Here is a 15,293-nt window from a genome sequence, read left to right as displayed (position 1 = left end):
GCCTAAAAGGGCGCAGGTTTCCTTTAGTCTCTAACAAAGGCTTTAAGCAATTGGCAAGCTGCCCTAGCCTCGCTGCCTTCTTCCTTTTCATATGTGCCTCCATCCACAGATAACGCAGGGCAGCTTTGAATTCGCGCCCTGCACAATCAGAGGTAAAGGATATCACAGGAAATCCAAGTCAGCTTTTCCCCTCCATGAGGTAACTCCCTGGAACAACCAGCACAGGCTTTTTCATTTACGTATCTAACAGTATGTAACACTTAAATAGCAGACAATATGTTCAAAGCTCAAACATTAACTGGTTTAGTGAGTTAAGAAGAGAGATGCTGTCTGCAATTGCTTGGGGCAGAATGTGCTGAAGGAGCAGAAATCTACCTTTCAACTAGGAATCTATGAATCAGCTTCAAACAATCCCTTAAAAACGTGGAGACAATCCAACAACTGCTTACTACAATGTGACAGTAACTCTTGGAGACTTTTTGTCACATTTCACCCACAGAAAATCCAAGCTATTCTTAAACAGCTATTCTTGATAGCAGAATTACAGAAAAAACCCCAGGTCTCACATCTCCCAGATCTCTCCACTTCACTAGTTCCTTTCATTCTTCCTTTCTCGGACTATTCTGCAGGCTATCCTCTCATGATGTCGAGTATTCAACAGCAATACTGTTAATTTTTCTAAGCCTGTCGGGTTCTCAATCCGGATCCCAAGACAGATCCACGAGCAGCTGTACCCGCACAACCGAGAGGTCGTCCCTTTGCACGGTGAGAGCAACAGAAAGTAGCAAACACGCTCTAAGCTGTACTGTTGCCAGATCTTTCATAACCTGAAGCCAAGCTCAATTCTAATAGAAGACTATTTACTCCTTCCCCAGTTCTCCATGCCAAGTCTTCCCTTTTATCCTTCTGCCCAAATAGTTCTGTCTCTGCTGGAAGAGGAGCGTGCCTGCAGTGCCATACAACACGTCTGTGTCTTTCACCCCATTTTATTGTTCACAGGAAGGTATTCTGTAATTTTAAACAAGAGAAGGTAAGAAGTAATTATTTTCCTAAGACCAGAGGCCAAGTTATGGCATCCTGCATGGCACGGAGAACTCTGTCACCACCATCTACCTTAGTTCGTACACCCCCCTCCCCTCCCCCCGCCGCCTTGTTGCTTTGCTGAATCTATTTAAATCTCTAGAACATGGAAAAAAAGACGGTGTCACCTTTGGAACAGACTCAATGTAGATGAAAGGGAACCTCCATAAATAAGCCCCTGAAGAGCTGCTAGTACATGAACCTGTACTTCTATTTGGCTTTTCCCATCAGGTTCAACACAAGAAATTACCTTCTCATCCCAGGGAAGCAAACGGGTTGAATATCAGGAGCTGTCACACTGCAACACTGATAAACCAAGAAGGATCACTGCAGGTAAGGGCGCGTAAGACAAATCTCTACAGCTCCTCTGAGCCAGAGGATCACATTTCATAGGCCACATACAAAGCCCAAAGGAGAGTGGTCAGTACAAAAGCACAATGCAAAGCAAATGGTACATGTTTGGACAAGAACCAAAAAACAAACCCTAACCTCCGTTAAAAATCCCTGGAATTAGCAACAGCCACACTTAACAGACGGGACTTCAGGCCCCCCTTTATGGGAGCTACAACAGAAGAATTAAAATCAGAGGAGGGAGGGAGGGAGGAGAAGGGTCCAGGCTTTTCTTTTTTCTTGAAGTCTCATCTGAAAAATAGCTTTGTTCAGATGTATTAAAAATCATCTTGTCCACCACGGAAGAGGGAAGAAAGAGACACATGCTATTAGGTGAGTAATTATCTAGTAAGATACATGACAGTAATCATAATGCACCAAGTATGATTTTGCTAGACCCAAATGCTTTTCTCTACGGGTTCCATGCTATAACCAGCTACTACTAAAAGTGTTTTACCAAAGCTTTGTAAAATGAACAACAGCTTGATACACAAAAGCCAAGGGGTAATTACATCTTCCTGTTTGCTCTTCTAGCCAGACATTTTTTTAAAAGGCCTACTGCGAAAAAGAATTGCCTTGAAAGCTTTCCAAGGCAACACCAACTCCAAGGTTCTGTATTTTTCTGATTTTGGGAAATACAAGAGCAAATTAACTATGTTCTAGTACAGGCATCTGTGCCTCTGATCCAAATTACTAAAACAATGTTGGTAAGTCACTAATGGCGACTAGCCCTACACAATTTTTACATGCTGCAATTTTAAAACAGGACTTAACAAGTAAAGTGTATCAAACACAGGAATAACTAAACAGAACAGTAATGTTTGTTCAGGTTTCTAGGTGTGGCTGCAGCCAAGACATAATAGGATTATTTATATCTGACTCATTTGCTTTGTCTTTATCCATGATTCTCCCTGTTTGGGACTCAATAATTGACTTTTTTCTGCACCACAGGACTTTTAAAATTCAGGATATTTTCAAGAAGGACTCGAGAATTTAAAGCGGAGAGGAGAAATTCCACAAATACAATTGGTTTATATCATGTTCAACCAAAACTTACTATGACCATCACAGCTAAACTTCAGATTACCTGAACATGTAGAACATGCAGAAGAAGATGCAAACTCTGGGCACACTGTACAGACATCCATTTGCCAGTTATGAGACTGAGTATTTCGAAGTCTCTCCCTTTGTAAGTGCCAATGCACCCTCCCCTAGGGAGCAGAGGGATGAGTGCCAGGAGATCCCCGATCTGCGCTGGCTCTGCTGCCGGTCTGTGTGCCTGAGCCGCTCGCCTCACCTCTCCGCGTCTCCGCTTCCTGTCCGCGCACTGAAAATAACAATACTTCCCCCTTTTCACTGTAGCAACTTCCAATCCAAAACTGCGTAAGTAAGGAGGTTTTTATTCCAATTACAATGAGAATTGTTCTTTTTTTTAATCCACAAGGGATCACTTAAAGTTTCTGCCCTAAGAATAAACACAGGTCTCAGTCTCACAAAACTTTTACATGAGCACTTCACTATTATGAGATCTATTTTTTGCTAACACAAGACCGGCTTCAGTCTTATCTTGTTCAGTATTTTTTCCTCAGGACTGCCAAAAAAGCTTAAAAAAAAAGTATAAAAATAATTTGTAAATTTGGTTACCTACAGATGCTTTCACTGCTCAGGAAATGAAGTAAATGGTTCATTATTTTTTACGGAACAAAGCTTACATTCCTAAAAGTTCAATCAATTGCCCTTCCAGTTTGCCAGAGTTCACAGCTTCACAGAACGCAGAGCTGAGGCGCCTGCGCTCTCCACCATGGAAGAGAGGGAAGTGCTAAGAGGTGAGAGAATCTTGAGCCAACACTGCTGCCAAAGGCTTTGTTATGAAACTGGGGCTGTAGCTCTTGAGGACACACCATAGGAATAAACGTGCCTTTCTCCAGCTCAGAGACACAGTAAGGACTCATCTGAAGCACTTTTCAGCAACACCCTTCTCCCTTCACATACACCACCAGCCCCACATTTAGCCAACCACATGCCACCAGTACCTTGCCAGAACCACCCCTACGGGACACGTAACGATCTTTTGTGTTTAATGCCATAAATGGAACACCTTTAATAGGCATTTTCCACTTATATTCAATTAAGGGGGGGAAAAAGGCAGCATAGTTTAACAAGCTGCAGATCTGTTTATTCCTCTATCAGAACTGCTGAGGATCAAGCACCTTTCATCTCCCGCTCAGATCGCCTGACTCGGCTCTCCACCGCATGGTGAATAATCACAGGCTGGAATTTGCCGTGTCACTTCCCAGCTCTTCGGAGTAACTCTCCTTCTCCTTACCGCAGTGACAATGCACATTGTGAACAGCAATGTCAGCTGCTGCTAGGCAGCACACCACCGCGCTAGCTACACATCTCGCCTTCTTCACAGAAAGGCAAAGAGTGACCTTTTACAACTGTTTGTTAACTTTGCTCATACCTCTTTCTAGAAAGTAAGCAGAAAACTTCAAAGACTCTTTCCCCTCCTCAGGGTTGCTTTTGGCTGGTCAGCTTATCTATGTGATCACTGTTACCAGAGAAGCACACAAAGCTTCCACAGCGGGTAATTACAGTGAAAGGTGATGATGAAGACACAACCACTAGGCAAGGAAAACAGTCTTATCAGGATATCCGTACTGCATACGTGCATTCGCTGCTCTTCTCAGCGAGCAAATGACAGTATTTCCAGAAAAGGTGCTTCATATTGAAATGGCTCTTCATGTCAAAGATTAATTGACACTCTACATCAAGAATTGATGCATTAAAGATACAGGCGAGACAGCAGGCAACACAAAGCCTTTAACACAGCCTCACCTGACTACCCTTTCTGGCTTGGTGGTTGCGGAGCTATGGAATGAAGTTACACATAGGGACAGGACCTGAACCCAAATCTTTCAGCTTTCAATCTGGTGCTTTAACTGCTGTATCATTCCTACTGCAGATCACAGCCTTCCAATTTATGGCCACAAAATGCCCCATCACAACTTATCTTATTTGTACATTCCAAATGTAGCACTTCTGAAGTCTCACATGACTGGCCCCACACAAGCAGCTTGTCTTGCTGGTCACCCCTTCCCACTCCAGCAGCACAGCTCGACACCCCACTCAGTCACCCACAGCCTGTCCTGGTGGCAACTACAGCAATGGCTCATATGGAAAGGGGGAAAATACTTATTCTTAGCTTCTTGTAATGGAATTCAGCAGCTTGGAAGCAGGAGCTGGAAGTACCACATGAGGATCCGCTCCCAGCAGAACAGTGGGCTGCATCTGCTCTACAGAGATGTGCGTGGCTGCAATGACAGTGGTGCCTTCCCTCTGTGCGGGGGAGCTCTACCGGAGAGGCAGGGATACAGCAGAACTTCCTCCAGCAAGTTACCCATGCTGCTCTCAAGAGAAATTTATTATAAACTTCTGTTAGAGGAACACGAATGTTGCTATTCCTAAATAAGTTTTTTTAATGCAAAGTGAGCTACAATCTACATGTACTAACTTCTCATCTTTGCAATTTATGTTTTATTTCCAATAATAGGATGGTTTAGTTCTCAAACTCCTTTAGGACTATGGCACAGGAACAACATCCCCATTAAGGGCAAAAGACAGGAAAAACATCCCAAACAATGCTTTTCCACCGCTGCACTCTAGACCTGATGTTTGACATTAGTCCTGATCCCAGAGGCAAAATGGGAGTGCTTTATCCACTAAGTCAACTAGCTCCCACGGCTATAGCCATCCTAAATGGAATGCATTATTCCTGCATTAAAACATATGTTTTTCAAGGCAGCTAGCCATCCGGCTGTTCCAAGAGAGATTACAGAAGACCTAATTTTATCAGGCAGGGATACAATTCTCCTGGTTGTTTTTGCTCCCTAGGGACACGGAGCTGGTGAAAGCAGGTTGCCTGACTGCTGGGGAACAATTCCGAGAGGCTCAGTTGCTGATCACTGAGGCAGTAACTCACAGCCCAGCTTCCCAAAATACACTAATGCATGCCCTGTAGGCTCTGTGGGCTCCCGTCCCCATGGAATTCTAAGTCCAGAAAGACCTAGTTTGTACCAGCAACTCTCAAGTCAACAAGAATTAGAAAAAGTTTATGTTGGCAGAGAAGTGCTAAAACTTTAAGCAAGCTTTTTTTTTCTTTTTCTTTTAATCAGCTTAAATTACACTAAATAAAAGAGGGCGTTTGCTCACAAGAGCAGCAAGGAAAGTTAAGGTACTCTTACAGTGACTCTCTTTGGTATAAACAGAACCTCTGCTGCTTGTGTGTATTCCAAGCAGTGTTTCAGAAACTCTCAGCTTTGAAGTTGGAAAAAAATGCAAGCTGATAGAAATAGGCATTTTACTCAAAAAAATATCCAGACTAGAGTAACAACCCAGAGCTGGCAAACATTATTCAGAATGAGAAATACAGGTGTGAGGCTTTTCCCAAGACTTTTCATCAAAATGTAATGGGAAAATTCGTGTAGCAGATGGAATGCTGCTGCCTGCAGAGCATCCGTTAGCTATAAATCACTGTTTCCTCACACATGGTGCAAATTTAGGTCTCTTCCATTCTAATTAATAGAATGAGACATCCTGGTCTGATGACTCTTCCCTGATTTCATAAGCTCTAAGAAAAATTTTGGATTGAATCAACCTCAACAGAGAAATGCTTCAATTCCTCTCTATTAATCCAGGTCCAAAAAGCAACGGAGTAACTCACTGAGAGATTCAGGAAATGCTTTGTATAACTTTGAGACATACAGTTTAAAGAAAAGCATTTTAAGAAATTATCTGAACATTGTATTTGAAACAAATGAAAACAGGATACTATCCAGCTTCTGCTTGTACCTCTGGGACTTCTCACCATTAGTTCACTCTTTGGCTTCTGAAACTTGCCACTGAATAAACATGATAAATCCAATGAATAGAAAGCTTCATGACAAAAACTAATCAGATAGAGGGAATCAGGAAGGAACCCATCACCCTTTCCACAGCATCACCAATGAACTAGAAACACGAGGGGTCCTCTGCACGCATACTTTCCTATGGAGCTCCAACTATTGTCTAGTTAGATGCCTGTTGGAAAGACCAGCAATCCAGTTCTGTGCAGTTATCATAGAATCATAGGGTTCGAAGGGACCTCTGGAGATCATCTAGTCCAACCCCCGATGGTTATGCTACCGTCCATCACATCTGCTACTTAATATTTCATGCTACAGAATTTAAAATAGAAAACTGAAGATCAGTTATCTAGGACACCACAAAAAGAACACCAAATGCGGCTTTAGCGCAGATGTGTCAGGCTAACAGGTCTGATTAACATTTCCAGCCTAAGTACCCAGCTGAAACTGCAGCTACAACCCTTACTAGATGTAGCAAGAATCATAAAAGACAAACCAGGAATCATTGCCACCAGATGTCCCCTCCACCCGAGTGAGGAAAACCGGTTCTAACTCTAGCAAAGCTTCAGAGAAGAAATCAGGGAGGAGGTGGAGGACTCTCTTTAAAGCCTCTAATTTCCTCCTCTCCCCAGGGCAAAGGGTCAGACCTGCAGCTTTTAAAAATAGCCCCAAACTCCCTCCTCATTTCCTAAGTATAAAAGGGACAACACAAAAACATGCACGTTCCTTAACTCTCCTGATTATTCTTTGTTATACCAGACTGGATGCTGCAAAACCCTTCTTTCCTTCACCGTGTTTACATGCTTCAATCCTGTACCAACAGTAAAATCTACTCCCACTCACAGTAGCCAAAATACTTCTTTCAGTATTTGCGTTTAACTCGCTCTCTCCAAACCATTAATCATTTACATCATTCTGTTTTGACCATCTGCATAGTAGACATTTGTGATCATCTTATGGACCTTCTGTTTGATGCACCGGTGACAGATTTGTTACTTTGCTCCTCTCGATCATGACTTGAGCTGTATTACCTTTTCCTGCGAGAGGCAGCCATTGCAAGGAACCCATGCGCTACCATGCTTGCATCACTTTTTCCTGGGTTGTAAGGCTTAAGAAAATACAGTATCATCTGAAGTGAAGGCTCTTATTGGAATCTTTAGAAAGCCAAACAAGGCAAGAATGATCAGCTCGGAATTTGCGTAAACAGCTCCCTACGACATGCTCCAAAAGGTTTTTTATGCATTTCAAAGCACTGCCTCAGAACCGTACCTTTGTTGGCTGCATACAGAAAGGCCGTGTCAAAGCCATACACAGATTTCTCAGCAGATTTGGTACCCATCAGCTGTCAGTCCTGCAGGTAAATTAAGGAAGCAACATAAAAGCTTTCCCATTACCAGTTTTGCCTAATGCAAGCCTTGTGGGTGAGATGCTGCATGAATGCACAAAACCCACCTGTAAGTCCTGCTAGCTACAAGACGATCAGATCCAACTTGCTCATGTTCATAAGCTCTTCTTCAACCTTTTCTGTCCTATAGCCACAGTTCCCCTCTCAATGGCAGGGAAGAAACCAAAGTGAAACCTTGCTGCTCGCTCAGCAAAACCCACACAGCCAGTCCTTACTTGGACAATTACTTCCTTTGACTCTTCTCTAATCTATTTAAATTCTGTGCTTCAGCTACTTAATCTATAAAAAAGGTCCTCACCTACTTTGACAGGCGCCTGGCAATCAAAAGAATGAAAACTGAAACGCACAATTTTTGAAAGAACAGAAAAATACCACAATTCCTTAGGAAATTTTCAAGCCAAACAAAATAAAGACTCTACCCACTTGCTTGAGTCAACATGTTTTCTTCCAGTAAGGTTCTATCCTATTTGGCTGGCCTTCAGTCCTGGGTTTCAACTGTTTTGCTGATACTACTTTTTCCACACATGTCACCATCCTCGCTGTTTCTTCAGCTTCTGAAAATCCTAATACAAAGCTTTCCTCTGCAGACAGAGCCTCAATTCTTCACTAAGAGACAATCAGCTTTCAAAGGAACAAACACAGGTGCATGAAGCCATTCACAGAAACACCCACACGAAATCACAAAACAGACAGCCAAATGTATGTTTAACTAGAAAAGTAAACAGAAACCAGCTCCTTCTGTACATGAGGCAAGAGCAACGATATGATAACCCTGTCACATAACCCAGAAGCGACCGAAATTACGTTCAAGGCCTGAACTGCTAACAGGGGAATTCCTCGTGATTGCTAGGTGTGTTTCCTCCCTCCCCTTACCTCATACTTTCACAGATATCACAAGCTGAAGTTCACTCCACTAACATCCCTTTACTAGTTAAACACATCAGACAAGACAAACCATAGTCAAATAAAAACCAGCAGCCAAATAAGCTCTTTATGAGCGCCCTTAACCCTCTCGGAGACGAGCTGGCCCATCCAGCGTGGCCCGGGAGTCAGCTGTCCTACTTTCAAAGAAAAAGCTCTCGTGGCACCACCATCTATGTTGTACCAAGAGAACAAACTTTACCGTGCAAGCAGTACAACAGTCTCCTAACGTGCACCGTATAAAACAAATCCCCTGAACGTGCTTAATTAGAACCTTCAAATCTGGCTATTCCAGAGTTTCTGAGCTCTATTAACATAGCTGTGATGAGGTCAGCATGAGAGGAGCTGCTTGAAAATTTCACCCGAAGTGTAAGAGCACTCGGACATCCCCAAGCTGAGTGCTGAAGTGCTTTAAGACTAACACGTTCAGCTGAATGTGGGACGAACGCAAACATTTACCTTGTTCTGTGAACTCACCAGCACACACCACGAACTTTTCAAGAAACAGCATCATACAGTGGATACAAAGCCACCGTCGCACACAGGTGCGGTTCAACCCCAGAGGCGGAACACTGAGCTCCTGTCCTTAGAGAAACGTGAAAACAGGGGTAAAAGTCTTCTTTAAAGTTAATATCCCTGGCACTTCTACTCATGAAAAAGAAGCAGATGCAAATACAAAGACAGCCCTTCCCATCATTAGTGATGCATAATGTGGGTGTTACCAACAGATGAAGAAATGAGCTAGAAAGAAAAAAACACCAAAAGAGAGAAAAGAAGGAAAACATAAGTAATGAGCAGGTTCCAGGTTTCACACAGTTCCACGACCCAATTCACTGCTTATATTTAGCATTTTTATTTAGAGGCAATGGCACTGATCCCTCTGTAAGGGCACGAGATGTCTCCATAAAGTGGGCTGTTTAAGATTTGGGTATAACATACTTCAGGTTGATAGAAGATAACTGAATTCTTATCTACACTTGGGAATAAATGAGTTAGACTCAAATCAATCACTGAGGCCAAATGAAGACACACATAAAAGACTGAAAAAAAAAAAAGTTCAATTTCTGTTGATTAACAAACTGTTTCCTGAAACACACTCCACTACTTTGCTTAGACGTTTTAAGTGTACTCAGGAATGGGACTACTGCTGCTTCCATGCTGACCACAAGGCTCAGGAAGGAATAATCCAGGGAAGGCAGAGGTATAATTAGTCCTGTTGCTCTGTCCGCACAGATTGTTCCTGAAGAAAGTCTCATGGCTCATCACTGCAAACTATGATTTCTATTTTAAGCATACATTAAACTAATCCTGCTCCACTTTGCATCCCGCTTGCTGACACAGCACCTTTCACAAGCATAGCGCCAGATAAGATTTTAATACTATATTTCCCCCATACTGTTATAAATTCTCTACACTGTGGTGGTTACTGGTAACGCAGCCCTGCACAGAACTCGCTGCGAGGTTCAGCACACAAGCTGTTTATGCTCCTCGCCTGCAGTCTCCTGCACCTGAAGCCATCTTCCAAACGGCGCTCGGGTACTCCCCACCGTAAGATCACACATCAAGGGCACAGCCATCCCCCAGTTCCTGCTGGCAGGGACCCCGGGCTACCTGTACCAACTCAGTGCAGGTGCAGTTCCTCTCCTGTTCCAAAAGCGAGGTGTTCTTACCCAGCAAACCCGACAGAAACATTTACATAGTAAACAGTCAAGCCTAGAGACAAATAAAGCTGCAACAAGGGGGTGGAAAAAAAAGGATCAAGTGTTCTTATCTGAGCAACAACTAATCAGTCAAACACGAAGCATTACTGCCATTTTTAATAAAATGCTTCTATTCAATATTGTTTACTATAAACAGGCCATAGTTCTATTCAGTTGAACAATACACACATACGCCTTAAAAAATTTTATGCTTAAGCCTCAAACTAGGGCGTATTTTTCAAGAACCGTACAATGACATTACCTCACTGACTCACTCGGCTCCTGTACAGGTCAGACCTCAGTTATCTCAGCCACAAGATACCGTGAAATATGTTTCCAAGAGCTTGTGGACAGTCACACAAAATTCTTCATACTCATGGTTTTTTGATAGAAAAAGTGATTTGCACAAACAAATCCATAACATGCATATTAAGAAATCTGAGTATTAAATCCACAAAGGAGCAGCAGATTTAATATTCAGAAAATTACTTACATAACATGGAAAACTTCACTCTATAACACTGAAGTTCAAGCTACTGGAGAAGCTTGTTAAAGATTAGCATGATGTCACAGCCAGCCATCCTAGCAAAGGGATTTAATTTTTTTTTTAAAGTTTGCAGTACTATATATTACAGAGTCAAACTATAATGGGCTTTCAGTATCAGAAGAAACAAGTTTCACAGAAAATAGAAACAAATGCTTAAAACATTCAGCAAATTCTTAAAAAAATATATAATTATTTCATGTTACTTTTTGAGCAACGTGAGAGAATGTTGTTCAATTCTTTGCTATCATGGAGTATCCAAAACCAAACACCAGATAGCATTATCACTTTAGTTAAATGTTTACAGAAAGTATATCTGAAAAACACTTGACAAAAAAACCCAAACAGCTAACATTAAAAGTTTAACTACAAACAAGTTGTGTTAAGAAAGCACCACCACGGCCTTTCCATCTGGCACTGGGTGCCCATGCGGGCAGCGGGGTCTGACAGCCCCCAGCCCAGTGAACGAATTCCCAATCTTCACAACAGCAAACAGTCTCGCTTCTACACTCCATGTTCTGGGACAAAATGACAGACTAAAGATGCTACTGAAACTTGATTTTCCATACGTTTTAATACTAGGAGATTACTGCAACCATGCAGGGAGCCCTCCCCGAGAAGCCACTGATCGTGGCATCAAGTTTTGTACCCTGATGGAGGGAGGAAATTTAAAGACATGCAAAACAGAGCTACCTGCTCTGCAACCTTCACCCCCCGCCTCAGATTCAACCCTCGCCCTCCGGCTTCACAAGGGAACTTTACAACAAAGCTATATTGAGAACAGCAGTTTAGGCACTAGGAAACAAAGACATACCCATGCAAAAAAGGAAACAAAAAAAAAAAAAAAAAAGCGCATGCTCTGTCCCGATTATGGCTACGCAAAAGAACTTATTCAGAAAGTGGAAAGAACACCAGGCATGTCTTCTTTATGTACCCAAAGTTCCTTCGTCTCCTCCCCCCGGGGACCACCGGCGGTACCCGGAGCCTCTCCCTCCCCCTCCGCACCCCGAGCTCGGACGCTACAGAGAAGAGGCCGCAAGAAGGAAATCCCTCCCGAGGGGGATGCGCTCGCAGAGGGTCCCCCCGGGGCAGGCGGGGGATCCCCCGCATACCCAAGCGCCCGGCTCCACCCCCCCCCCTCCACGGGCAGGACCCTGCCTGTCCCCAGCGGGCACCCTCAGCCCCCGCATTCCCGCCCCCTCACACGGAGCCTCTCGGAGCCCCTCACATGGAGTCTCCCTTCCCTCACGGCCCCCTCACAGTCCCCAAAGACTTCCCGGCCCCCCACCCGGAGCCTCTCGAAGCCCCTCACACGCTCCAGCCCCTCACACAGAGCCCCCCTCCCTCACGGCACCCTCACACACCCCGACCCCCCACACACGGAGCCTCCCTCCCTCACAGCCCCCTCAGGCGCCCCGGGCCTCCTCTCCCACAGACCCCCCCGCGCCTCCCGGCCCCCTCACACAGAGGCTCCCCCCGCCCGGGCCGCAGGAGGCCGCGGAGACCGGGCCGGCACCCCCAGGGCAGGGCAGGGCAGGCGGGATCCCGGCGCGGCCCGGCGCTCCTCACCTTCGGAGAGCTCCAGCTCCAGCTCGGCCAGCTGCTCGCGGACCTCGCGGGGCAGCGAGGAGACGCCCGCGGCCGCCGGCTCCGCCATGGCGGGCGGAGGGGATGACAGGGCGGGGAAGGGGTGTTTGGGGAGGGGGGGGGAGGCAGGTCCGGCCGCCGGCTCGGCGCGGCTCCGGCTCAGCGCCGGCGGCTCCGGATCGCGGGCGCAGCGGGAGCGGCCGCCACCTCCGCCATGCTGAGCCCCAGCGCCGCCGTCACGTGACGGGGCGGGGCGGGGCGCCTCTCAGCGCCGCCGCGCGCCCCCCGGCGGCCCGGCCCCGCGCCGCAGCCCCGCCGGCCCCGGCCTGAGAGAGCGGGCGGCACCGAGACCCCTCGGCGGGACCGCCCTTCCCCCGCATCCCCTCAGGGGCGGCCGCCGCTCTCCGCATCCCCTCAGGGCAGGCCGCCCCTTCCCGCGCTCCCCTCAGGGCAGGCCGCCCTCCCCTCAGGGGAGCGCGGGGGCGGGGGGGCGGCCACCCCTCTCTTCAGGGGTGAAGCCCCCCACCTCCACCAGGGCCCTTGAAGACGCAGCTGAAAACAGCCTACAAAACCCCACGAAAGTGTTTTCCTCCTGTCCCGTGTAAGGAGAGTTCACCTCAAGGGCCAGGTAAGTGCCTGCAACAGCTCCCAGCGTCACTGAGGGTCTCCCTGCCCTCGCAGCCGCCCCCAGCGCGACCCCACTCCATGCATTACCAGGGCAAAACCAGGGCAAAACCCCAGAGATCAGGGTCACTGTAGTAAATGAATACGCACTAAAGTGTCCCTGGATAAGGACAATGCGAGGTATCTAAAGGAAAAGAAGAGAGCCAGTTCAACAGCACAACAGCAACGCATGCAATTAAGAGCTTGGGGGTTTTTTTGTGTTTTTTTTTTCTTTTTTTTTTTTTCTTTTAAATCAGCTTTATTTTTCTAACTGTTATTTCAATTTCCCATAGCACCTTGGCAATGTCAAAAACAAATACAAATACATGTATTATCATTTTAACATTTAAAGCATGAACCTACTTTACACAAATTTTGTTTTGGACAGTTTTGACAACAGGAATATACCAGAACAGACAGAGTATAGAAGCCAGATAGGTTGCTTTTTTCTCCTTTCACTGAAGCCCTACCACTTTGAAGAGAGATCATAAATGCCAAGGGGAAGCTGGATTCATCCGGGAGGAACAAGATGTCTGTAGTAACTTGAGCTCAATATATTATCTGAATATTTTGTATTCTATAAAAATTAGAACAAAACCCATTTATGCACAGTCTGTTTACATTTGAAGTTGCATTTTTGGAAACTGTATCCATAACTGAAGCTCCACAAAAATAAACCTCTGGTTCTTAAATATAAAATTTTAAAGTTGTTACAGGTTAGTTTGCAGATGGATTTTTTCAGAAATAAGTTGCTTTAACTCCATTTCAAGTCCTCCCAACTGTACATTAAAAACAGACTCAATTAACCTCTTGAAGTGCCTACGCTAAAGGCACTTAAGAGAAGAGCCAACTAAAATACTACAACAAACCAAAATTATGTACCATCCTAAAGGAAGCTCAGACTATATGTAATATATACACACAAAGAAGAGCATGATAAATCATTCAGATTAATGGCAACAATCTTATGTTTCAGAAGGAAATATCAAAATTAGAAACAAAAATTCTATTGCATATCTGTAGTAATCAAGGATTTACAAAAAAACTTATCAGAAGCAATTTCCCCCCGAAGTGCATTTCTGTTGCATCGTCTGTAATACAATGGCGCATTTTACAAATTTAAAATATCATCTGTACATACCAGATATTTTACCCCAGGTGAACATTCACTTGGGTAACAGTAAAAATAGCGGACATTTCAAGACAATTAAGCTGATATTGACAAAGTAGTAAGGCCATAGCTATTTAACTACAGTAAAGCATCGATTAAGTCACTTATTTGCTACTGATCTGCCACAGTATCATCTTTCTCTTCTGGTTAATACAGTGGGTTACTTTTTTTTTTTTTTAAACTTTTTTTTTTTTTTAAACCTACTGCTAAAACTGCACCATCATACTGTGCCAGGCTAACTTCTTTTAAAAAAAAAACAAAGGTAGCAGGAATGTAAGATTCTATAAAACTAACTTAATTTTACAAAGCAAAAGAAAAAAACTTTTTGCACTTTTAATTTTACTATCACATGCAAAGAATTACTTCTCTTTTCACTCCCCAGCAGAAGTACAAGAGAGTGGCCCAATCTTTTCCATGCACAATAATTTGGAAAAGAACTTAACTGGGGAAGTATACTTCTGTAGCTAACAAAACTGAACAATTCTGAAAACAAGTCACAGTTCATAAAACTGAAAGTTACATGGGATTTGCACCGTCTGGTATTTAATATCAGCAGAGCAGGGAAATTCGTGTGTACACCACACGGTAAGCTACCAAGAAGGAACCACAGAGAACTGTTGTTTGTCACTTCTAGTGCACACTGACCATTGCTGTAGAACAGGGGACAGTTTCACCTCTGCTGATAAAACGGCAGAGCTCAAACAGAATCAATGAGCTGTACCAGCATCAGTCTGGCTCCCAAACGATCGCTGCGTCCCCGATTGCCCCGCTCTGCCCCAGCAGGCAAACCTGGCGGGCAGAGACACGATGCTCACCCGAGTGCATTACGGGGATGAGAATGTAGCAGCTAGCCCGTCGAAGTTATACGTTTGCCATGCAATACAAGTGCTGCAGGAGAACTTGCACACAAAACTATGGTTTTCACAGC

The 15,293-nt window shown here is 44.6% G+C and overlaps 1 protein-coding gene across 3 annotated transcripts in view; it reads right to left on the bottom strand.

Annotated features, from left to right (window-relative positions):
* DIP2B (disco interacting protein 2 homolog B) overlaps positions 1 to 12,765 on the bottom strand; it is a 69,677-nt gene extending 56,912 nt beyond the window's left edge. For all 3 annotated transcript variants that reach the window (XM_063358949.1, XM_063358950.1, XM_063358951.1), the window contains exon 1: positions 12,514 to 12,765. In XM_063358949.1, the coding sequence (XP_063215019.1) occupies positions 12,514 to 12,601 (88 nt within the window). In that variant the 5' untranslated portion in view covers positions 12,602 to 12,765. The remainder of the gene's footprint in view (positions 1 to 12,513) is intronic.
* Between the last annotated feature and the right edge of the window lie 2,528 nt (positions 12,766 to 15,293).

Source organism: Chroicocephalus ridibundus, chromosome 24, assembly GCF_963924245.1.
Source record: "Chroicocephalus ridibundus chromosome 24, bChrRid1.1, whole genome shotgun sequence".
Lineage (NCBI taxonomy): Eukaryota > Metazoa > Chordata > Aves > Charadriiformes > Laridae > Chroicocephalus > Chroicocephalus ridibundus.
Note: the sequence above shows the minus strand (reverse complement) of the source record. Positions and strands in the feature narration are given on the sequence as shown.